The 25409-nt window shown below is 37.1% G+C and overlaps 1 protein-coding gene across 3 annotated transcripts in view; it reads left to right on the forward strand.

The window, feature by feature from the left end:
- The window catches only part of ESYT2 (extended synaptotagmin 2), an 83010-nt gene that overhangs the window by 31190 nt on the left and 26411 nt on the right, over positions 1 to 25409 (forward strand). For all 3 annotated transcript variants that reach the window (XM_086864999.1, XM_086865007.1, XM_086865016.1), the window contains exons 2-7: positions 1392 to 1433; positions 2023 to 2157; positions 3803 to 3879; positions 9598 to 9670; positions 10541 to 10630; positions 21799 to 21854. In XM_086864999.1, coding sequence (XP_086721125.1) covers positions 1392 to 1433; positions 2023 to 2157; positions 3803 to 3879; positions 9598 to 9670; positions 10541 to 10630; positions 21799 to 21854 — 473 coding nt within the window. The remainder of the gene's footprint in view (positions 1 to 1391; positions 1434 to 2022; positions 2158 to 3802; positions 3880 to 9597; positions 9671 to 10540; positions 10631 to 21798; positions 21855 to 25409) is intronic.

The following is a 25409-nucleotide window of genomic DNA, read 5'->3' on the forward strand; positions in this document are numbered from 1 at the left end:
GTTGAATGTTTTTTCTCACAGTCAAACACATCACTGGACATTTTTGCACCATTTGTAATGCTTTTGAGAGATATTCGATGTACTTGAAAAAGATGCTGAGAGCCTTTCTTCACAGTGGAAGACAGCAGCATTTGTAATTCTTCATGAATCTGTAGAAACGTGGGTTTTTTCCTTTGTTATTGACCTGGGGTTGTTGAAAAAGAAGCAGACTGGAGAAATAATTGTGACGCTATTGATTATACTGCTGGGGGGCAGCATAGCAAAAACTATATAGCAAAAATTTGGGTGAAATTTAGATGAAATTAAGGACTGCTCTGAAGGTAGATTGAGTATATGAGGATCATGTTAGTGCTGGTTGTTAAGGCAAGAAGTGAATAAAAACTGAAAAAAGTCATTAATGGGACTTGCTTTCAAATTCATCTTGTTGAAAATACAGTTTAAAGAATAGGTCTTTCACTGACTCTTCACATCTGGGATATGCATAATAAAAATAACTGCTGTTGAAGCCAGTAGTACAATCTGTTATGCTATGAAGAGATTAAGACTTTGCAATTCGGTTAAGTAGAGACATTGCTTCACGAAAGTCACTATATGTAGGTCACGGTTTTTTAGTGTGTTCAAAGGCTCTTTGTGTTTGGGAAGTGTGATCTGCATCTTGTTCTACAGAGTTTCTAAAGAAATTCTTGTTAGCTATGCTTCTTCAGGGCTTTATTTTTATTTGGTGGTGAAGTTTGGTTGGGGTTTTTCTGTGTGTGTGTTTGTAAAAGGAAAAGCTACTAACTGTGCTTTCCTTCTATGTCTAGAAAATTGTGTCTGTTCTTCCAGCATTTAATTGATGTTTTCCTATTGCTATGGGTATTTTCTAGCCCATGTATAAATTGTCATGCTGTCTCTGACTGGTTTCTGCAGAAAAGAAATTACTAGAAATGTCTTTCAAAGGGCTTTTGGCTGAACTTAAATCCATATTCCTGAACTTCAACTTCACTGATTAAATACTTATAGCCATGATTTATTGACATTAAAAAATATTTGGCATGAATGGCCGTGAAAGGAAGTAGAAGTGCAGTTGGGACTCTGGCAGTCGTGTGTGTCGTGTTAATAGTGGTTGACACAAGCTGTGTTGGCTGTGCTTGTTTTTTAGTTTGCTATGGTGTTACAGCAATACTTTATTCCAGATGCTACTATTAGAAACAAGTCCAAGCATATATTTATATAGTTCGGAAATGAGTTTATATTTTAATTCTCTTGTCAAGGGTGTTAACTGCTCAGTATGTTGTCCTCTGTCTAGGGCAATTCCTAAGCTTTCTGGTACTATAAATGACTGGACACAATTAACTAAAAAGTGTTTTGTATTTGTATTAATTTTGTTTCTGTTTGTTTTGGTTTTTTAGGTGCATTTTCCAGATACAGAGAGAGCAGAATGGCTCAACAAGGTAAGAAGAAGCATTGCTCCCAAATGGGAAGGGGCAGGATGGAAAGCTGAGATTAAAATGAAAGGGGAGGCAAGAATCTGAGAACAGAGTAGTTTTAACTTTTTGCTTTATGCACTGGAAGTCTCTGGTTGTTGATCCAGTTAGTCACAAGAATGATTAAATTTAGGTTCATGGTACTGAAATTATGAGTTTTATGAATGATTTAAAGTGGCATTAGAGTAATGACAGCTATAATTGTGTGGAAGTCATAGCAGCTGTAAACACAATCTTTAATTTTCTACTTGTCTGGGATACTTTCCAGTTACTGTAGGTTCCTGACCTACAATCTAAAAATAAATGAAATTTTCAGTTTTGATTTGTGTGTGTGATAATCTAAGATATAAATCTATGTAGCTTACTTTTTAAAAAATATCTTTCATTCAAAGACCATAGAAGAACATGAGTTAATTGGAAAATAGTAAGAAAAAAGCAATTTAGATTTTTCAGATAGAAAATTCAGATGCGGTGAAGTTCTGATTTTTTTACATTTATAACTTATTCATGTATTTAAGAACTGTACTTCCATGTAGATTTTTTTTTTTCTCCTTAGACTGTAAAACAGATGTGGCCTTTTATTTGTCAATTCATTGAGAAACTCTTCCGAGAAACCATAGAACCAGCAGTAAGAGGCGCAAACAACCACCTCAGCACCTTCAGTTTTACAAAGATTGATATTGGTCATCAGGTCAGTGTCTGGTGAAGTTTTTTTGAGAGACCCTGTTTTACATAACATTTTCATGTAGCCAGTTCAAATCTACACAGAAATATTTCTCTGTGACACCTGGTCATAAGCCTGATTCTGATTTCTGTTGTAGCATTAAAATAAAAATGTGTGGGCTTTTTAGCAGAGGCTTTATTGCATTTCCTGAGGTCTGTGCTTCAGAAAGTTGGAGAGAATTTGGAGACAACTCGGTGTAGCCTGGTCACATGAAGAGGTCACAGCCATGTGACTTTGCTATTCATGCAATGCTTTTTGTTAAGTGAGCAGGGGCCATTATCCTTTTTTCCAGAAGGATCCAAGTGCAGTTTTCTTGTAATAGATGCACTTCTAATCATGTTATGTGTGGAGTCAATGTCAAGGCTACTGGCTTGGCTTTTTAAGGACTGCACATAACACAGTATCAAGGGGCATACAGATATTTGTCTGCTGTTCCATCCCATGAAAGAAGGGGTCTCATGCCTTCAGGAGAGCCTGTTTGACCAGTGCAAGCTGAGAATGACTCCCTCTACTTGCAGCAAGTTCAGTACTTCTTAATCTTCCCTGCATTAACCAGAACTTTACTGCTTTGAGATGTAGTTTAACAGCTTTTGTTTGAAGTTGTCTTTCGTGTTTCTATTGCTTGTCATAAATGGAATTTCAAGTAAGGATTTCAAAATCAGCACCCCCACTCACCCTCAAATGTTAGGAAACCTGAAATTAATTTTCAGGTATAATAGAGGGGAATTGTTTTTCCTCTCTTTGTGACTCTATTTCACGTAGGTTACAGTTCATTATGCTTTACTGCACCTTTTGTGTGTTGGGTTATTTCTTTAAAATTGTAAGTCCTTTTACACAGGGCCTCCGTCCTGCCCTAGATATATTTGTATTACAGACTGTTGCATTCTTTTAAGCTATACTAATTTTAAGTAGGATTTACATTAGCTCCCAGACCTCTGTATGGTTCTGCAGTTGGATTGAGAAACCTTGGACATGACAAACTGCTAATCTTACTTTATATTGCAGCCTTGATTGAGTTGGTTGAGCTGCACAGCCCCAACACAGCAGTAAGATTTTGGTTTCACATAAATTATCAAAATTGTGCAAATAGAAATATGAACATTTTTCAAGAAAGGAAAAACTCAAGAGTCAAATTGTTAGTCATCCTCAACACAACTCTTTATGGGAATTACAGAATTTTTTTCTATCTATTCTCACTAAATTCCACTTCAGGCGCTTGTCCTTTTGTGAACTAAATTTAGCTTGTTGTTGTAGTTACACAGAAAGGAATGCTTTGGGAGTAATAGACATACATATCTACAGAGAAATCAGATGTTAATGCAGGGGAGAGGGAAAACTTAGTTATTAAATATTTTGTAAATCTTGAAGTTGAGTGGTCTATACCCAGGGTAACTGCTGAAAGGATTGTGGTTAATTGGATCCCAGTAAGTTAATTTTTACCTCTGAAATAAGAATTTGAACTAAATTTTTAGCCTTACTTCACACCTTTTAATGTTTATAGTAGGTTCTTTGCTTCAGGCGTGAATATGCCTATGTTCACCTTTATTTCAAAGTTAAGAGTTTAATATACTTCTGTAGAAGAATCCAACTTTTACTTGCTTTATTTTTCCAGCCTCTGAGGATAAATGGTGTAAAAGTGTACACTGAGAATGTGGACAAAAGGCAGATCATTTTAGATCTTCAGATCAGGTAAACTTTATTACTATGTTACAAGGGGGTTCCATGCTTTATAATCTACACATTGTTTGATTTGGCAGTTAAGTTGATCTGAAAGGAGAATTGTTTCATTATGCAAATGTTGTGAGTTTTGCCTGTGTATGGAAGAAACTGCATGCTGTAAATAGCATTTATCTGAGGGAAATGGAGTATCAACTCTGTGTGGTTTCATCTTTAAAGTCAAGTTTGTTAAAAAGAAAATACTTTCCAAAGATAAAGCACTATCTTTGACTTTTTTTCCTTAATGTATTAGTACTTTGCTGTTAAATGTAGTCTGAAATATAAGATGTAAGATTTTCTGAGTTTTTTACTTTTCTCAGTTACTTAGATTTCTTCTTTATAAACATAGTATTAGAAAAAAATATTGATAGTTACTGAAGAATTTGGATTTACTTTACCTGAGTAAATCTGTGTATTACAAAATCTCGGAATGATTGTGCTCCATTGCTTCAGGTTTCTTTGCCGTTTCATCATGGCCCCTTTTATATAGGTTTCTCAGTTGGTCTACCCTACATTTATCCAAGTCATTCTCAACACAATCTACAGCTGCAGAGTTTTTTGTAAGTTCAGTCTGTGAACCCAGCAATGTTTTTATAATTGACCATCACAGGTCTGTTTTACCATGGCTACTTTTGCCTGTTTGTGGGTTATGGAAAGGCCAAATTTGTCAGTCATTGACAGTCCGGTAAAGAGCAGCCTTTTGTGTTCCTCACTGCTTCCCTGGCAGCAGCCAGGAGGCTCATCAGGCATCTCAGCTTCAGAGGCACTTCCAGAATTTGAACATGGCTATTCTTAAATTTGAATTATTTGTCTAAAGCTCAGCTATGCTGAAGCCTTTGCTGCTTTGGCAGAACTGGGCAGGCATCAGAGTGATAAGAGAAAAGGCTGCCCTGAGTTCCAGAGCAGGTGGGGGCTACAGCTGTGAGCAGAGCCCAGTCTTTATTGAATTGAATAACTTTATTTCTGTGGGAAAAAGACAGCTGTCCAAATCAGGTGTTTGTGTTGCTGGACAAAATACAGCAGGATTGACTCTTGAGAGCTTATTTCACTGGATGAATTTGTTAGCCCTAATGGAGCAATTCCACTCAGTTTTCTCTTTGTTGCCACTTTTGAGAGCATCTGGAAGAGCAGCCTCACTTCTTCAGAGGTAAGCCCTCAGGAAAATAATCTTGTCTGACCAAACAGTCCATAGAAATGATTTTTGAGAAGCTGCTTCTGTTCCAAGACCATTCTTCCCTTTTAGGCAGAACTATTCATAGGAAGACGGAGTAAATCAAGTATTTATTTATTTTTTTAAATTTCCTCTCATCCTCCTGAAGCAGATAAAAGTAAAAAGGCCAGTAGGTTTGTACAAAAACTTCAGGAATAATGTCCTTTTACATAGACCTGAAGGAAATCTTTACCCATATGTCTCATTGTGTTACCTTGCAACCTACCTAGAGAAGTGGTAGACAGCTGCAATAGAATCCAGTCTAAAAGGCTGAAATTAAATTCCTTGAAGTGGTTTCAATAACAATGATAGTGCTGGGTGAACTGGGTGCCTGTTGAGCCCAACAGCATATCCTTACTGCCAGTGGCACAGACTTCCAGGAAGAAAACGGAAACAAGAGCTCTGGAGTGACTATCACAGCTTCTAGGAATTGAGGCTTAGACAAAACCATCATCAAAGGACATCCTGTTTCATATTTAAGATTTGTCCTTGGCACCTCATTCGGAAAGGGCTCTTTTTCAAAGGCTTTTAATATGCAAGTTTAAGACAGAGAGCCCTCCTGGCCCCCTGTACCAGTTGTTACGGTTTGATGTAGTTTGATTTATATATCCTCTGAGAGTCTTATCACTGGGATTGTCTCAGTTGTAACAGGAAGAATAAGCATCTCTTGGTACATTTAGATACAGAGTTAAAATACATATACCAACCCTAAATTCTGTCTTATATTGCAGTTTTGCAAGATTATAAAGAACAGTCTTGCTGCTGGAGAAAAGTCCATCCTTTGGAATATTTATCCGTGTAGATTTTAATCTCCAGTTAAATCAGTTTATTATAATTTTAATTTATTTCTAAGTTAGGAGTTTTCTATAAACCCTTCATTCTCTAAACACAGTTGAGAAGGACCTCCCAAACAACCTCTCTAAACATTCATAAGAATAGTTGTAGGAAGCCAAGCCCTGTGGGGTGTGTGGTGAGGGAAGGAAGGAAAGATTCTATTTATATATTTTTTTTCAATTTAAAATACATTAATTCTTTTAAGAATCCTCTTTAATCCTGCAGTTTCACTATTGTATCTTCTAGCCCTTTCTACTGTCGGCTGTTTGTGGTGGGGAGTGTGCATTTACTTCAGACCTTGCATAGTGCATTTAAGTAATTTCAATGTGTCTCAAAAACTCTTAAGAGTATTTTTTTGCATCATCCTTGAGAGTTTTGTGGGGGTTTTTTTGGCCTGCTTTTAAATTTAACTTCAAAAGGAGTGTTCTTTGGTTTAGTTTCTATTGTTTCTGTGAGGATATTGAGTGCATAATGATCATTGCTTCAGAATATTTTTCAGAATTCTTTGGAACAAGTTTTGTGCATCACTCAGGATCCAATTAAGAACTTCCCCCTTAAGTAGCTTGAATAGCTAATCCACAAAGCACTCACTGGAGGATGTATTTCAAGGTTCAGTTTGAGGACCATATTTGTGAAGGGAATGCTTTGCCTTTCTCTTACTGTGGAGTTTGTTAAAAAATTATCAAAACTCATTACAGTTTAAAAGTCTTTTTCTTAATGACAAATACGGGCAAGAGAAAAATTCCAACCACTTGAGCAAATGAAGATAAAATCTAAATAAACTTTTAATAAAAAGAAATATTTGCTAAAGTATGTGAATGTTGTAAATACTTGGGTAAAGGTTATGGATTATCAGAAAACAAGATAAACTCAGTCAATTTAAACAAGAACTGTAGCAAAGAAAGCAAAAAAGATTGAGAGATTGAAGAAGTAGTTGTTAATAGCCTGAGTTTTTCAGCTTCTCATGACACAAAAAAATTGATGCACTGAAAGATCTTTAGGCTGCAGATTGAAACACATGGGTGATTTTTTTCAAACATGGAATACTTGAATGGAGAGACTCATTACATTTTACTGGCAGAAGTCAGATGTAAAAACAGGGCCTGAAGATTTTCCAAAAACAAAAAAGATAGTCTGGTGTACAGAACTACATATCACAGTAATGTAGGAAATATTTTTGCTGTAACCTTTTTATTTTTTCTTCTTTTTCTTCTGGGTATCTTCCATGGGCTACAATGACCACATTGCACTTCTCTTTTGATTCAGTACAGCTGCTGTTAATATTCTTTCAAGAGTGTCCTCATTAAACTGTAATCTGTCTCAGTGTTCTGTACCTTAAAGGGATCATTAATATTTCTGGGATATTATGATCTGAATGTATAGAATTTGCTTACTAAATGAGCTTTCAAGTTGTATGGTATATTACAGTGCAACTGTGTAGGCATTGACTGTTAATGAATCCAGCCAAATATCTTAGGAAACAAAAACATACTTAGCTTTATTATAAAGTTAAATGTTGTTGACTTAGTCCCCTCAAATGCAGTTTGTTGCTATTTTTACTTCAGTTTGTCATCATGTTGTTATGGATTTTCAAACAAGCGTATTGCTTCCCAGTCTCTCATAACACAAATAGTTCTGATGCTGCAGAGTGCTGAGATTGAGGTTTCAGTTGCAGGTTTTAATTGACCTTGCTTCTCTGTGTCATGTTGTTATGCAATTTTATATATATATATATATGTGGGAGTGTATTTATATATCTCTACTATCTCTATATATAGTTAGGTTAAAAATAGAAATTACATAGTTTTAAATTGTATATTAAAAGTTACATACCTATTTTTAAACTACAGTCACACTGCATTCTTTCCAAGGAAAGCAACTGTCACCTTCCTTTGACATAGACCCCATCATGTTGTTGTCTTCCAGTTCCCCAGGCTGGCCATTGAACAATAAAGATTCTGTATAGTGTTATCATTTAAATATTCAAAAATAAATTCCAGTGATGGATGTTTACGGGAAAGTCTTGGTACTATTGTTTATTTCTGCTTAAGGGATTCATAAAATTTGCATTTGTTGAAATCCCAAAGACAGCACCTCTACACACAGAGCAGAGGAGCATATAGATGATTTTGGATAATGGATATGTGGAATGCAGCTCTCACCTTTTTTTTCTTTTGGTAGTACTTTGTGTCCATCAGGCTCTGGGGGGAGGGAACAGCAATCCTACTGTTCTACTCTTACTATAATTTATTTTATATTGACTTGAGCCTGGAATGGCTGATGAAGAGAGCAATTCCATTTTGTTCACAATTCCCCAAACATTTTTGTAATAAGATTGTTTCATACTCCCGAACACAGCTAACAGTGTTTCACTGTACAAGCCAGGTCTGAGGAATTAATGTGCAGAAAGCTGGGCTCTGCTGCAGAATCTGGAACAGGATGCCCTGCAGAGGAAACAATTTCTCTCTCCTTTCAGCAGTGTCTGGCTTTAATCTGTCTCCTCTCTATACCCCTTGGTTCCTTCTTCCATTTTCTTTACCTGGGCAGTCTGTTCAGAAAGCTCTTCAGATTTCATTTGTCCTTTTGTTAACAGCCTCTTATCTTCTTAGCCAGTGTCCTCATCTAGCTCGTCTCTCCCTACCTGGAGCATGGTATTCAGCCTGTTGGGTTTTGCTTTTAGCTCTCATTCTGTAGACTCATTGATCAATTCCATGCTAAATCAGAGTCTCAAGCTTCCTTCCTGAATTCCTTGTTGAGTGTAAAAATTTGTTTGTTTTCAGAACCAATGTCTCACAGCAGAGAGACATTTTCCAGCTCTTGGGGAAAAAAAGGTTGCTCAGCTCTGCTGGTACATGCTTGACCTGCATGAAGCTTCAGGGAAAGCAGCTAAAACTCTAAGCCCAATTTGTGTGTGAATAATCTTGTAGCATTGTAGCATGGGAAAAATAAATTTACCATCTTCAACAAATCTGAAATACAGGGCAGCATCTGGAAAATTTCAATCACTTGACCTTGTATCCCCAAAAATGGGATGCAAGAACTGTTCAGGGAAAAATTTGCATAGTTTTTGTATGTTCCCTAGTTTGCTTCCTGCCTTCTCTCCTTTCAGAAAGGGCTCAACTGTTTTTGGCTTAAAATATACTTAGAAGATCATTAAGCTCAGCATGCCGTGCTTATTGAAATTCTAAATACCACTGGCTTTGTGAGTCTATGAATATTTCAGACAAGTTTCATTTTTAGCATAACCACCATCTCTGTCTAGTGCCTCTCATGATTATGTTAGATGAGAGTGGATTTGGGTACATTTACAACCAATGAGATCTGTGGAGAGCTTTCCTGAAATGGAGTGTGAATTCTGTGTCCATTATTTCCCAAAAGTAGGGCCTCTTGCTTGATTCCTGTTATGCATCCTTCTGGAAATGGTAGCAAACCTAGGTATTAATTTGAGTGATTTTGATGACAGTGATAATGTTTTGAAGGGGATGTTCTAGTAAACTGATACTGTTTTATGTTCTAATATTTCAACTTGTATTTTTTGTGCATATACTAAGAGAAAAATACGTTGTCATGACAATGCAAGAGAGAGCTAACAGTTTATTGCAGTTTAGTCCATAAAAGTGAAATCTATACCTTCTTTTTTGGTTTAGTTTTGTTGGAAACTGTGAAATTGATTTGGAGATCAAGAGATACTTCTGCAGAGCTGGTGTGAAAAGTATACAGGTGAAATTCAGTTTTTTCTTTTGATTTTCGTATCACTAAATCACTGTTTTCTGATGCAATAATCTATAAGAAAGCATCGGTAATTGTATAGCTTACTAATTTTTCTCATTTGAATAGTATTGATACTGCATTAGAATTTCAGTAATGTGACTTAACAAAAAAAAAATCCTTTAAGAATTAAGAACGTAGAATTAGGAACGTTGAATTAAGAATGTAGAACAAATATATAACATTTACTATAGGAAAAGATGGAGATAATTTCACATCAAGCTGATGTGATGTCATGTGTCCAAGTGATGTGTCAGTTTATAAAGGCACCACAGAGCTTAAAATTTTATTTCATGTAATATGCAAGCATCAGATAGAATTCCTGGTTTAGATTCAGTTACTATTAGTAGCCTTGCCTTCTGATACTGTTTCTGAGATTTCCTTAACTTTCTGATAACAGTTCTCTTCCTAAGGAGCAGAATTGGCTCTTTTGCAGGTGTGTCTTGATACACCAGTAAGGATTTACCTGATTTTAGCTCCAGTACCTGTGGATTCCACTGTGCTTTGTATATATTTGTTTATATGAAGCTGTAGAAATAATCTACTTCACACTTTTAAGAAATTACCACCAACATGACACTGCATGATATAGATGAATGTAATGAAATTTTAAGCACAACTATTAAGTGCTCATATGAATTTTTTTGGGTTTGGATGACACATAAAGAAATAATTTATATATATATATATGTATATATATATAAAATAATTCCATAAGAAACAATTTAATGAATTAGAAGTGTGAGCATTGCCAGCAAATAAATTTTATTTAAAACTTGACTGAAGTCAATTTCATTGTCTTCTTTTCTTCCCCTTTCACAGATCCATGGCACTATGAGGGTTATCCTGGAACCACTAATTGGAGACATGCCCCTAATTGGAGCACTATCCCTTTTTTTCCTTAGGAAACCTGTAAGCACTTTTATCTCCCTTTCCACTTTTTGTAGAGTGCTGATGACGGTAGTTAGGAAATGATGGAGCAAGAATTAAGCAGCAACAGGAAAGAATTTGGGAAGTCACTGCTGTTTGGTTGAACTTTGACAGATAAGGACTGAAAAATTTTATGAATGCTAGCAGGAACCAAGATGGATAATAATTACCTTGGAATTTGGAAGTGTGTTTTGTCAGAGCTGTCAAACTTTTCTTACAAGTCATTTGGGTAAGGAAAGATCAATAGAAACCATCTAGATAGGTTGTAAAAAAAGCTTTTGTTGCTGTTCTCATGATATTCTCTAGGTAAGTGTGGTCTAACCTAAAATTTCACAAAATCTGTGCAAGATTGTGAAGAAAATCAATGCCGGTGTTAGCACAATATAAATTAGAGTGGGGAATTACCCACCTACTGTGAAGTTTTTGTCCTGCATAGTAAGTGGGCAATTCTCATTACATTTACCAGTGACCCAAATGTGAGAGTGAGTGAAGCACATAGGGAGATGGAATAGGTATTCAAAATGATCATGATAGTAGCAAAAGTGGAAAGCAGAGAGAAGGTCACAGAATTCAGCTGGAAAATGTGCTAGGCCAAAGTGCATGTTTGGGCAGTAATAATAGTGAAACAAAGGTGAGCCAACAAGGTCTTGCTGCTACGAAAATGATACAGACAAACTGGCATGTGTAAACAAGAGTACAGCCCCTCAAATGCTTTCAGTTTTAAGCATGGCACTTCAACATATGTTTTCTTATAAAAGCATAAATGATAACATAATACCTGTTGCACTTGGCTGGTGGAAAATTCTTTGATGTGTATGTGTGTGTGAGGCAGTTTCAGCAATTTGAAGTTTGGTACAGCTTTTAGTAAGTATCCATAAGAGCTTAACAGAAAATGTGAACAAAGTGGGAATTCTTATGCTCCACAGATCTTTAAAGAAATTAATTGTTTCCATCTCTTACTTGAAAGTATATTTTCCATTGGAAGCGCATTCCTTGAATATGTTCTTATTAAACATTAAAACTTACTATGTCAAGGTCTAACAGTTTCAGACTGGCAGGTCACAAATTACAAGCATATGGGGTTAGACACTTTGAAACATCTCAAATTGATCATCTTGGTTTCATCAGCAGTTTGAAACTCTGAAAAGTTGATCTAGGCTTGGGGAATAAGAGTGAATTCTTCAACAGCTTTAAGGAGGTATGTTGTTACTTTCTTCAAAGAAATCACATTCCTGTGATGCAGTTCTTTTGAGCAAATGTCCCACAATAAATTTTTGCTACCATGTTGAAAAGATAGGTTTGGTTTTAGGTGTTTATGTTATGGCCTAGAATAAACTTCTGTCACTTGTGTGATTTACGTGGCTTGTTTCATCTGTCTAGAGAAACCATGTGTGCTTGGGTAGAGGAGTGGAGACTTAAATCTTAGTAAAATAGGCAAGAATTTGGAAATTTTTTGTGCCCAAGTTAGTCAGTGTTTTTGTAAAAGTGAATTAGTTCATGCAAAACTGGTAAAACATCATTGCTCTTATTTGGAAATAGTTGAGGAAGTACATTGGGATGAACCAAATCTGGATTTCTTTGAAATGAGCCTAAACATTAGGAGATGTCTCCTTAAGTTTCACCTAATTTTTAATCTCTGGTTGAGCAGTGAGTGCAGGACAACTGTTAATCTTCATGTTTATCCTAACAAAGTAAGCATGGCCCTGAGAAGGATTGAATGCTGTCTTGTGCTGGTTTGCACTGTGTAATTGTTAGCATACTCTCTGATATCGTTTTGCTATTTAATCCTTTCCTAAACAATTTCCATACTCACTACAGTCCCTAGCTCATTCCAGCCCTAGCTCAATAAACAAGTTAAATGCAAACATTCTGGTTTAGAGGAGTAGGGAGAAAAGTGTAGCTGTGTGGATGGAGGCATTGTCTTTTTTTTTCCTACAGGAATAACATTTCTCCATTGTCTAGATGTGGTTTGTGTTGTCTCCCTCAGTTCTGTTTTGCACAGTCCTCTGCAGACACAATCCTGACACACTCTGTGCTGGAGCCATGACCTAACCCAGTATGTCTGGATTGCTGCCCTGGGGTACCTCCTGCAGATGCTTCTGTTTGGTGCCTTCTGGGGGAGAGGAAGGAAAGCTGGCAGTGGTAGGGAGGGGAGATCAGCAGCAGGAATCCTTAGAAGCAGTTAGTTCTTGGCCCCTGCTCTGCTTCCCAGCATCCTGCTCTGGTAGGAGGTATCCAAACCTTCCACTTCTGGTACTCCCAGAACCTTCTCCCGTAGATTTTAACTCTGGTACCTGTACCCACTCTTTTCTAAGTGTGATGCATCTGCAAAGTGCTTAACTAGGACAATTTGCACCTGAGAGAAGAAACTGAAAACATACTGAGTGAAACACCTCTCATTTGGGGTCAGTTTCTGAACTTTGGGTAATACTTTGTCTGTAGTAATTTTGTCTTTTGTCCTACCCCCTGACACTTTATTAGTGGGACAAAAAAGGATGGGAAGTAGAGTGGAGTATCAGCTTGGACTAAAAAGTCAAGCCCTCCCCAAAAGTATTGTTACAAAAATGTTAAAAGTATTTTTCACTCTCCTTTCATTTAAAAATTAAGGTAGTGGTCAAGGTCTGAGCAAACCTAAGAGTGAATGGTTCAAAAAATAATCCAGGCTAGCCCATGTCTTTGACAGTTATCCATGGCTGTTCAGCTTTTTCTAAGCAGACTTCTCTCCCCACCACAGTGTGTTTTCTCAGTGTTTATTTTTCTATCTTCTGCGGAAAAATGTAAAATAATGCTTATTATAGCAAGAACCAAATTCTTTTCTCTTACTAGAGAGCAAGTGGCTGCAGCCAAAGAAAGCGTTTCTTAAATATTTTTGTTAGAAGAGAAGAGGAATTAGCTGGCAGCTGGCATTAGATTTTGTTCTCATATTTTCCAGTCTAAAGTAACTGGCAACAATTCCTCTTGCTCTGTATCATCTGTTTGCTGGACTTAATGACTATATAAGGCAACATGGTCTATGAGTTTACCAGTCTCATATTTCTGAGTAATACATAAAGTTTTTGATCTTTCAAGAGTTCTTACATCTTATGAAACTTTCTGTATACTGTATTTTGTTGTTGTTATTGTCAAGAAGGTTCTAAAATTTTCATCAGCTCCTAAGTCCAAATATGTAGGACATTTCAACAGAGGGAAATAATGTGCATTCTAATGTTTGAAGTAGTCTTTTAAATCTGAGTGTCCATGCTTAGGGAGATGGTAGCACTGGATTAACAGTCAAGATTTGTGACATTCTTTGCATATTTCTCACTATAATAATATTATGTATATTTACCAGATAGTTTGTTCTCAAAGATTTAGTTATCATTTTACTTTTAGCACAAATCAGTGCATAGTTATTTTGATTTATGGTTCAGTTATAGAAGTTTATATGGCTTATAGTTGTACTGTAAATGGGTAATTTTCAAAAGCTTGTTTAGTGGCACACTCAGAATTGAGGGTGTGTTCTAACCCAGCCTTTCTCTCTTAATAAAAGCCAAAACCCTCCCAATAAGACAAACACATAAAAATGCTATTGTTCTAAAAAGAACAATGGCTGGAAAAAACAGGATGTCTTCCAGGAAAAATGGGCAGCTCTTCCAAAGCTCTCATTTTCAGATTCACAGTTTTGCTTTCCACTTGCTGACTTGAGTACTACTCTCCTTCTACTCACTTTACAGATTAGTTCTGTCCTGTAGTTTTGATTAATTTTTATATAGGTTTAATTTCATTTAATATTGTCTGCCTTGGTAAAACTGGCTGGATGGGGCTTTCAAAATTATAAGTCCTGATGAAAATTAGGCTTAAAAAGGAATGCTTACAGCCATAATGAGTTCCAGTGAAATGGCTGGAAATAAACAGTGGTTATGTAGAATGTAAAGAATGCTTTTAGAAAATATGGGCCTGTCAGATTTGTGGAACACCTGGATAAATGCTGATGCACAGTTACTGTTAGAATAATATTTGTTGAGAATTGGTCTTTTTGCTTATGAAGTGAATGATTTGCACTGCTACTTAGCATACTTATAATTTGCTATAACTTACATTTTTCCTCAGTGATTTTAGATTTTGATAGCTTATGGGATGTTTTAAGGGTGATCACAGTTGATGTTTCCACAGTACCTTATTCTTTTCTCCCTGTGCCCTCCTATTCAATGTTGTCACCACCAGTGTTGAAACTTCTGCTGCTGGAGGAAGCTGGCTAAGGGACGTGAGCTGGCAGGATATTAAGCACCATAAGAAGTGCCCAGGTTCCTGTCCTTCAGATGTATTTTACTTGCCTGAGCCAGCTCACTAAAGTCAGGAGAGTGTGAAGACTGGTGTGAGGGTGTGAACCAAAATGCAGGCTGGTAGAAGGGTAGGAAGGAGTAGAGAAGGTGGAGAGAATTGGCATGAATGAAGTTGTGAGTAGCTGACACTATGGAGAGCAGCAGGTGCATTGGATTTGTGCAAAGTCAGCTGTGATCCTTCTTCTGGTCACTTCAGCTCACTTGCTGCCTGCTGTGTCTTCTGCTCTCTCAAGTATACATCTCACCTCTCTAGCAGTTGTCTCATCTAAGTCTTCAGAGAGTTACAACTGAGAAGCTTTTAAACACCATTTCTGTGCAGAGATATGCTGTGTTTCCTATAGCAACCAGTGGGAATACTACAGCACCTACTCTCTGTAGTATTGTTTGGGAGGTTCCGTTTATTATGTATTTCCTGGGACATACACTGGATAATGTTACATATTAAATTATTACAACAATGCCAGCACTTCAGTACTGTGGGTGGTGATGGGCTTTGCTCTACTAACAAACAAATTGTACCATGTTTCTATATGGCCATTCACAAGTAACAGTAGAGGGCAAGTTAGTCCCCTCCTTGTAATACATTCCTGAGAGGAATCACACCTTATCCCATGGAATTGTATCCTCGTGGCCTGTAGTAGATCTTAAGTTTTCCTACAAATGTCTAACACTTCCATAACTTGTTTAGCAGGAAGTTGTTAATCAGCATTTTAAAATACTCTGTGGCTTCTCTTCTGATAATTAGTATTGCTTATGGCAGCCAAAACAAACTACAAGGTTGACAGTGTTTAGAGGCTGCTTTTTGTACTTCTGTGAACTTTATTTATGGCCCTGTATATTCTGCATTCCAGTATGTATTTTTCGCTTTGTAAGGGTTTCTAGTCTTGAGAACACCCAATGTGTATAGAGATGCACATTATAGTCTGTCTTCTCTTTTTGGCTGAATGGGTTTATTTTCTAATTTATTTTTTTTTAACCTCTTCCAATGTATGTGTTGCATTAGTCCTCAGTACAGAGCTTTGTTAAGATGTGAATTTCTTGGTTTTCAGGGAGATTTCAGGAAAACAAAATTTGTTTTCACTTTTCTGAGCAGAGGAACGATTGTAAGAGGTTTGAGTAACAACACAGGCTACTTCATTGGAAAGTGTAACTGGTGTCTGGAATCCTGCCTTTGTCCAGGGAGCTGCTTGGTAGAGTCTGCAAGGCACATCACCTCTCTCAGTTGCAGCGTGTTGTGGAAAGACACCATCGTTTCTGGCTTCTGGCAGAATTTCATTTAGTGACAAATCCTGCACACAGTTTTTCCAGCGCCCTGTTAGTTCTGCTGCAGAGAACCAGCTGGCATTCTTTGAATTTAGCTAGACTAAGAGAATTATGCATTGCTTAAAGTGGTGACAGAGGAGGAAATGATATTAAGCTATTTTTTAAATATGGAAAGTTTTTAGATTCGGTGCTTCATAGAAGATTTATCAGCTGGCAGTCCTTTGCTCCCTTTTTTTCCATAGAACTCTTCAGCTAGTTACGATGGCAGCATTGCTGTAACTTCTGTCAGAACCACACTTCGGGGGGTCCAGTTCTTCTCCATGGTAGCGCCCAAAACATAGAATGAAACTGTTGTTTGACTGGACTGTGGCTGGGGGGCTCCCTCCTGCTTATGAAGACATTCTTTGCCTCCTTTCTTCTCACTCTGCTGTGTGTGTTTCTGCTGTCAGTGTTATTTCTATGCTTTTGCAGATATAAGGATTTTTTTTTTTTACAAGTTGTCTTTTGGAAAACTCTTCTTAAGTTGCAAACAGTGTATCTGTTGCTGATCTGATGATGTTTGGAAACCAAGTGCAGACTTGAAATACCAAGGAAGGATGAGGTGATGGCAGGGGGAGATAGAACACTAAAAAAAACATAAGAGGAGAAAACAAAAAAAAAAAGAGGAGAAAACAAAATTTCTCCCTAATACCTGTAGACTGAAATCAGAGTATGTGTTACTGCTGGGTGCTCCTGGTAGAACAGGAAACAAAGCTCTGTGGTGAGCAAATGCAACAAACTTTATCTGTGAGGGGAACTTACCTTCAAAGCCTGAACAATGAGAGCTTGAATATGCCCAGAGTTTGAAGGCTCAGATTCCTTCCAAAACATTTATTGGCTTAAGATTTATTTGCAAAGCTTTTCTAATAGTCCTGTGAAGTGCTTAGCTGTCATAATGTTTTTTAATTTCTGAGCTTCTGCTTCAAATGGATGAGGATTTGTCTTTAACATTTCTGAAATTGGTCTTTATTCCTGTACATTAAGTGGATAAAGAGAATTTCTGATATTATATGTACTAAGTGCATTTCTTGTCTAAATGACGGCTCTTAGTAGCACAAATCTCAGGTTTTTGGTGTAGTTGTTTTTCCATGCTTCATGCTGTAAGGACTGTTGATGGCATGAATAGGTAGCCTTGTTTTTTAGCAGATGTGTGTAAGAATCAAAATATTGACAGTGAGGTTGTACCATAGTCCCTGTCTGTGTTTCATGTGCTGTGTTGCAACCTTCCAAAATGCTTTTTAGTCACATCAATGGGAAGTGTCACTTCTCAGTGGCATCTCTTAGGTTGTTCTTGGTATTCTTTTGGGCTGTGGCAGTTAATACAGAAACCACTGTGATAAATGTTTCTGTACAGTGCAAGAGATGTTTCTCAATGTTGAATTTCAACATCCATTGTGTTGCTCAATGCATTTATTCAGTGAAGTCTGTTTAGGAGACAGTGCAGGACTTTGCTGTGTTAACTGCTGTATGCAATACACTGAACAAAATATGAAAACAAGAGGAAATGCAAATATCTTCTCATTTGCCATTTAATCTGAAAACATCATAATGTAAAACTGTTAAATACAGGATGCAGGTGTGAATACCTGCTGGATAGGGACCATTTTGGGGGATGTTTATGGTGTACACTTGCTTCTATTTTGCCTATGAATAAAGAATAAACAACTCATAATAGACTGGATTCTTTGTCTTAAAACAGCATAAAATTACTTCTTCTAGAAGCTTGGTAGACTGCATAGATTTTTAAAGTGTCTCATGATGTATGGTCAAAACTTGTGATCAGAGCAAGAGAATTACTCTGAATACTCAAATTGTGGTTAGTCTTACCAGCTACTACCAAGCTACTTGTTTGCTATGTTACTTAAACATCTGTGGGTTTTCATGATTGAGGAAGTAGTATAAAACTGAAATTATTTACAATAAATTGGTCTTTACATCCTGGTTCAATTATTTATTTAACTATATTTTTTCCAGATTTAAGATGAGAAAGAGATTTGAGTACTAGTAATTTGCACTATTAATTTTCAGAGAAGAATATACTGAAATTATCTTAGTTTTCCTGAATGTAAATGTTTTGTGTTCTAGCTCATAGTTTGTTTTTGTAGAACTGTACAACTAAAGCTTACATACCAATGTGAAGGAACCCATTTTATAACAAATAGTTTTCAACAAGGGGTTTTTTACATTTGGAAATTAAAAACCTCATAGCTTTAAATAGATAATCATGTAGGGAAAAAAATGACAGCACCTCATAAAAAAAAAAAAAAAAAAAAAAAAAAGAAGAAAATATTGTTCAGTATACAGTGTGGATTGTAGCCAAGAATTTATTCTCTTCTGAAAGGTATTACTGCCATTTCGCCTTGGTAGTATTCCATAAATAGACAAACATGAACCTTTTCTCAATAAAATAATCCTGCTAGTACTCTAATAGAAAGTGGGCAAAACTAGTTGTAATTGAGGTATTTTAAAAAAATACATTGAATACAAAATGGTCCTGCAGCCAGTGATGGCTTTGTGCTTTCATCTAAAGAAGGAATCAGTAAAGAGAGGCAACAATCTCTGTAGAACTACTGAAGAATATTTTCCCTCTAGACTCTTACAGTCTGGTTTCATGCATAACAAATGTATATGATCAGTAGATGGCTTAGTCTGAGTTTAGTTTCCCCCACATAGCGTGGCTCTCTGTAGAGAGGGAGACATCTGAAACAGGATGTCTGACTTTCTCGAGAAACTACCGGGTGCAGTTATTCCATGATGGGGAAAGATGCAAATTTTCTGCCACAAGGAAGATGAATCCTACCCCATCTACAGATTTGCAGTTGTGGAACAGATTTGGGGCCAGTGTAGCAGAGGAGGGCCTGGGAGTGTTCAAGCCAGTGGGGCCTGAACTGCACTGAAGCACCAGGATAAAGGGGGAAGTGGTCACTACTGAGAGATTCCTGGCCCCATGTGCCATCCTTACCTGTTTTCTCATGAGGTTTGTGCTTGCCTGGACCCCTTGGCATGTTGTCAACTGTTAAAGCTTGTCTGGCCCTCAGACTATTACCACTGCTGCTCTTCTGTGTGGGGATCAACACCACTTCCAGGGGAGATCTGGAAAGCATGAAATGTGACTCCAGCATGGCCCTGGAAGCAACTCAGGGGCACAGGGGCTCAAGTGGTGATCTCAGTCCTGCTGGTAAGGTTGAAGAGACAAGACAGTGATTGGGAGTAGCCAGGAGGGAGTAATGAACAGGAAATCGTGGTTAACCAAGACTGTGAACTTTGTGATTAGAAGGCTGGCTTGGTGGATGAGGGAAGAATTATGGATACAGCTTTTCTTGACTTCACTAAAGCTTTTGATGCTCTTCTGCAATATCCTCATAGGTAAACTGCTAAGTACAGAGTAGATAAATGGACAGCTTGGTTGAGAAGTGGCTGAACTCTTCAGGCTCAGTGAGTTGTTGTCAGCAACATGAAGTTTAGCTGGAGGACAGTCAGTAGTGGTTTTCCCCAGGGCCAGCACAAATCCATGGCTGTCCTGGATGGTGGCACAGGGTGTGCTCTCAGCAAGTTTGCTTGCTTAAAAATGGAAGGAGTTCTTGATACACCTGATAGTTGTACTGCTATTTAGAGGGACCTTGACAAGCTGGAGAAATGTGCCAACAGGAATCTCATGAAGTTCAGCAAATGGAAATGTAAATTCTTGTGCCTAGAAGAGAGTAACCCTGTCTCCCAGGACAGGCTGGGGGCTGACTGGCTGAAATGCAGCTTTGCTGAAGAAGATACAGGCTGTTCAGTTGGACAGGAAGGGGAAGAGTAAATATGCATAAATATGCAGTTATGGCAAAGGTGGCAAACAGCATCCGGGGCTGCATTAGGAGAAGTGTTGCCATCTGGTTGAGGGAGATTTTTCCTTTCTCCACAGCACTGGTGAGGCATATCTGGATTGCAGTGTGGGGTTCCCCAGTACAACCAAGACAGAGGCATGCTGGAATAAGTCCAGTGAAGTGCCACAAAGATAATGAAGGTACTGGGCATCTCTCATGACATCATGCTCCAGTCCCTTCATCATCATAATGATGCCCAGGATAGCCTGAGCCGTGTTTGTGGCAAGGGCATGGTGCTAGCTCTTGCAGATTCTTGCAGTGTGTCGCATGACATGAGTTGCCTTTTGTTCTGGAATATCTGGTTATTGCATCTTATTTTTTCCATTGAAAGAATAAAGATTTTCTTTTTTCATGATTAATTGTTTTTTACAGGTAGGCCTGGTAATATTGTTCATAGGTAACATTGTTGAAATATTTGCCACCATTACAAAAGTAATGAGTGACAATTCTCCTTCTATGAGTAAGTCTCTTATGTGTTAACTTCACTGGAAGTATTCACAAAGGAAATCATTAATTAAACTGTTAATAGATCGTTTATAAAAAAATGATATGTGCTCTTTTTAAAAAAGAAAGTGAAGGGAGGGTAATGATTCCTGTCTGTGAAAATATACAAAATTTGTTCTTGTAGAGATTTGTTTTTTTGTTTTAGTTTAGCTAAACCACCACAATTAGTTGCTTAACTGAGGAATATCAAAATCCTTTTCTCATGCAGTTATACTTAGATTGAGTGAGTTTGATTTGGAAACATGATGGTGACTGGGTGGATTTAGATTTGTTTGTTGCTTAAATATCCTATTAACTTCTGTGAAGTTAATAGAAATCATTCAATGAAGAGAGAACTGATGGAACTCAGGTGTGTTGGTTTTGTTGTCTGGAATTCAAATATTATAAGATCAAAAAAGAATGTTAGTTTTTAATACCAGCAGTCCTGAAACAGAATGGGTACCTTTATACAGCATAATATTCTGCAAAGATTTTCAATGAAGAAAGTATGCATGAACTAGCAATGAGTTATCCCTTTTAATTATTTCTAAGGATTTTTTCACTTTGATACTTAATCCTGTTGATATCTTTCTTCTTTCACAGTGATAGAATAAGCTTGTGCCTTGAAAACAGCCTCTTATGTTTGCAAGTTGTTACCACATCTTCCTTCCATCTTCTTAATCCAAATTCTTAATTCTTTCTGTTGGTTATGATGTCTTCTCTTATTTTCCTGGTCTCACGTGGGGTTCTTTGTCAGTTTATTATAATTTGCAAATTCATGTTAATGACTGTTCATCTATAACAGGTTTATGGTCACCCCAGAAATACTTCTCCAGAAAATAGGACCACATTTCATTATTCTGTATGGGTTGTACAAAGTAGATCCTGTGTATCTGTGTATATTGGGGGACTGTGCATTTATATGAATGGTGGAAGTGTGGATAAGAGAATGGTGAAAATTTTTACAACTTTTAAAAAATGCGTCTAAAAGTTCTTAAGAATGGAAGAGGATTGTGTTTGATTAAGAAAATCCTGGAAACTGGTTAATTCTCAACTGATCAGAATCTATGATAGTTGTGTTTATTTCCTCAGTATTATGAATTCTAAGCTGCTTTTCTTTTTTTTTTTTTTCTTTTTTTTTTTTTCCCCCTCCCTCCTTCTCTGTAATTCACAGCTTTTGGAAATTAACTGGACTGGACTGACCAATCTTCTGGATGTTCCAGGACTGAAGTGAGTATACCTAAAGCAGTGTTTGATATATCTGCACCCCAGTAAAGCCCAGAAAATCTCAAGACCAGCTGAATAGTTTCTAGGTTAGATGACTCTGAGCAGTTCTCTCTTAATGTAGAGTTAAATGAAATTGCTCAATTTGCAGAAGGGAGTGATTTCACCACAAGTCAAAGTTATGCTGAAAGTATATATAGTAGGTCTTCTTAAAAATCCTATGAAAATACAATTTATAATGTACTTCTTTCAGTGTTCTCAGCCTTTCCAGATTTCCAGAATCTTGTGAATTTCCTATCTGCCATTTGCTTGCACAGCAGACAGACACAGAGCTTTCCTTTCGTGCCAGTGGGTTCATGACATCTTGGTTCTTGGCTTTGTATGCCAATCCATCCCTATTTGCTTTTGTAAAGGTAGTTACAAATATCTTAGGACTATTCAAATTAAAATAAATTTCTAGTATCTTCAAGTGCTTACTTTTAAAGCTTTCAGTTTATTATGTGAAGATCAACTGGAGTAGCAAAAATACGGACTGTCTATAGCTATAAAATAGCCTAGCTTATTTTGAGCTTTTCCTAATACCACATGATAAAATCCCAAATTAAGAAGCAACTATAGAGGTGCAAATCAGGCTGCTTTGAATCATTACAAACCTGATAAAGTTAAGTCCATGAATATATTCATATTTATCAGGTTTTAATAGTTTCCCAGGGGCTTTTTAATAGGGAGACAATGGCAAACGAGATAATGGTGGATCTGATACGCACTTGGATTTTGTGACTGCTCCTTTTATTAGATCCCATACTCTGAAGAGTTGGCTGACTCCAGACTTATTTTTCACTGTTTCAAAATCAGTTTGAATTTAGGTATTAAATTAATCCCTTAGTAATCACTTGCATGACTGAAGTGGGTTTTGCTTTCCTTCGACACGTGAAGCTATTGCATGGAATCCCAGCTGAACAGTTTGAAATTAGAACTTACATTAAGTAGGTTAATGGCTGCAAGAATTGCACATGTTTGAAGTCTCTGAGGAAAGAGGTTTTCTTGATTAGTGAGAGAAAATGGCTTCCATTATTCCTGAGCAATAATTCGCTCTTTTGATATAACATGACTGAATTTACATTTAGTACTTAACTTTACTAGACTCCTGAGACTCACATCCTGCTACATATTTGCCTGACTGCAAACACAAAACCTCAGATGTAAACAAAGTCTCACTAAATATCTCAAGTTTATGGTTTCCAGAGCAACCAAACTTGGCCACATATGCACAAACCAGTGCCATCTAGACGTGGTATAGTTTCTATAGTAACTGTAACTGAGGTGACTCATGCTCTGCCTTGCCAAGAGGTTTCTTTAGTGCTGTATTTGTTTTTCTTACCTGTATAGATAAGTTGTGTATTTTGGTCTGACAACTTGACATATTGTAGTTGTTATAAACAATGATGGACAAGAGATTGCTGCCACCACAGGTACCTTTTTAGTCCTAGGGCTGTTGGCTGCACACTAAACTGCTTATTTGCACTCTGTTTGCAAATTTCTTCTACTAATTGAATTTCAGCATTCGCTGCTGGAAGCTTCCCTGTCAGCTGTTAACAATTTTCACTGCTTTTCCTATATGACTTCACAAGGAGAAGGACACACAAATAATTCATATTCCATCATTAGTATAGCTTGCAGAGAAGTGGAATTAAAATTTCCATGTGAGGAGGAGCCAGGCTGTGAGGAGACTCAAGTGCTTTCAGTAGGGGATGTGGATGATAGGAAGATGTTGGGGTTGCTTGAGGTACAGTGGAAACACTGTGCAGTCAGAAATGTCTTCTGTCTCTGCAGTATGAATAAAGACAGTGCAGGGAAAAAAGACAACTGATAAAAATCTAGAAAAATTAAGTAGAACTAAGAAGAGAGTAATACAAAAGAGTAGGCAAGTAACAATTACTTTTCTGCAATGAACTTGAGCTTTTGAAGACAGATATGCAGCATTGCACACTTCTTTCATTTTTTTGAACTGAAAAAATAGTTGTACATTGAACCATTGACTAAAGTTCTATGATCTTAGTGAGCTGCTTTTTAATGATGCCTCAACATAAGGGTTTATATTAAGGCATCTTTCTCTGTTGCTTGCAGTGTTTTGTCTCTGTTTTCCATAGATAAGACCACTTACTTTAGATAACAAAAAATGCAAAAGATTGTCATTTTTGCCTTGTATTCATGGAGAATACTTTGCATTTGAGAGCATCCCAGCTGGCTCATACTAGATGAGGTTTAAACAGCTTGAAAACATTGTGTTGTTTTAGAATTCATTTAATTCATTAGTTAGTTACATGCAATCCTCAGTATTCTTTTTCAGCTCCCTATATTTAAAGTTAGGGTATCTGCTACCTTCTAGGAGTCCAGTTTCTCTGTGTAAAACTTGGTGAAACTTCATTAATGCTGCCTCATTTTTCTCAGGTGTTTTAGTGAAATTCAAGTAGTAATGTTGGGATAAAATTGTGAGACTGAAGTTTGGAATCAGAGTTGGGGTTTGGTTCTGGCATAAAGGATTGTGAGTCCTCCCAGTGCTTGGGCTGTGTTTCTTTCTCTTATTTAAGGAGATTTGCTGTAGCTCTATTTGAACATTAGTCAGTATCTGAACCTTATGAACTGAAATAAACCTACCTAGTCTAGGCAGGTTTATTTATGCCTGTGATCCCAAAGTCTGTGATCTTAAGGAAATCAGAGTTGAGTAGAGCAGAGCACAGCAGCCTTTCTTTCAAGGCAGCTCTGGTACCATTGCTTTCCTTGCACTGCTTCTTTGCTTTCTGCAGCCTAGGTCAGTTGGTTTTCTCCATTAGTCATCTGTTCTTAAGGGACTGAGCATCTTCTTGCCAAGTAGGGACACTAAAAAAAAGCAGGAATAAAAAAGCTTACCTGATCTCTATACTATAGAGTTTTTTCATTAGACTTGTATTTTGAAAAGTGTGATTGTTGCCTGTGTAATTGCCATCACCTCAGCCTGGGTTTGGTTTTTCTTTTGCTTTTAATGCTAAGACTGGTTGAGATGTTTATCTTCAATTTTTTGTCAGCTCTTAAAAAAATAATGAATTCTATTTTCTTGGCTCATTTCAAAGAGTTTAGCATACGTAAATTGAAAGCTAGATGTTTGGCAAAATGAAACTTTAAAGATTGAAAAGCAGTGTGTTAAAATGATGGCTAAATGAAGCTGCTCTTCAGATAACATGATTGTCTTGTAGTATTTGTCTTTAGAATTACTGAAACTGAATTTCTAGGGTTCATGTAGAATGAAAATATCTAAATATGATTGCATAAGCTCTGCCTGAAGAGGAGGGGAAGGAAGACTCTTTAGGGCAGATGTGAATTAGGGAAGCGGAGAGGAAACTTTTTTCTCTCTGAGCAGTATCCACTGTTTCTTCTCTCTAACCAGAGGCATGCAGAGATCTGTTCATTGATTTTAATGCAGCCTTGAGCTCCTTCTGTTCTTCTTGTTCTGAGTACCATTAAAAAGTAAGCCGTGTTCCATCAGGTATTGCAATTATCTGGATTTACAGTGGAAGTGGGCAG

Source organism: Cyanistes caeruleus, chromosome 1 (genome assembly GCF_971803275.1).
Source record: "Cyanistes caeruleus chromosome 1, bCyaCae1.hap1.1, whole genome shotgun sequence".
NCBI classification, from domain to species: domain Eukaryota; kingdom Metazoa; phylum Chordata; class Aves; order Passeriformes; family Paridae; genus Cyanistes; species Cyanistes caeruleus.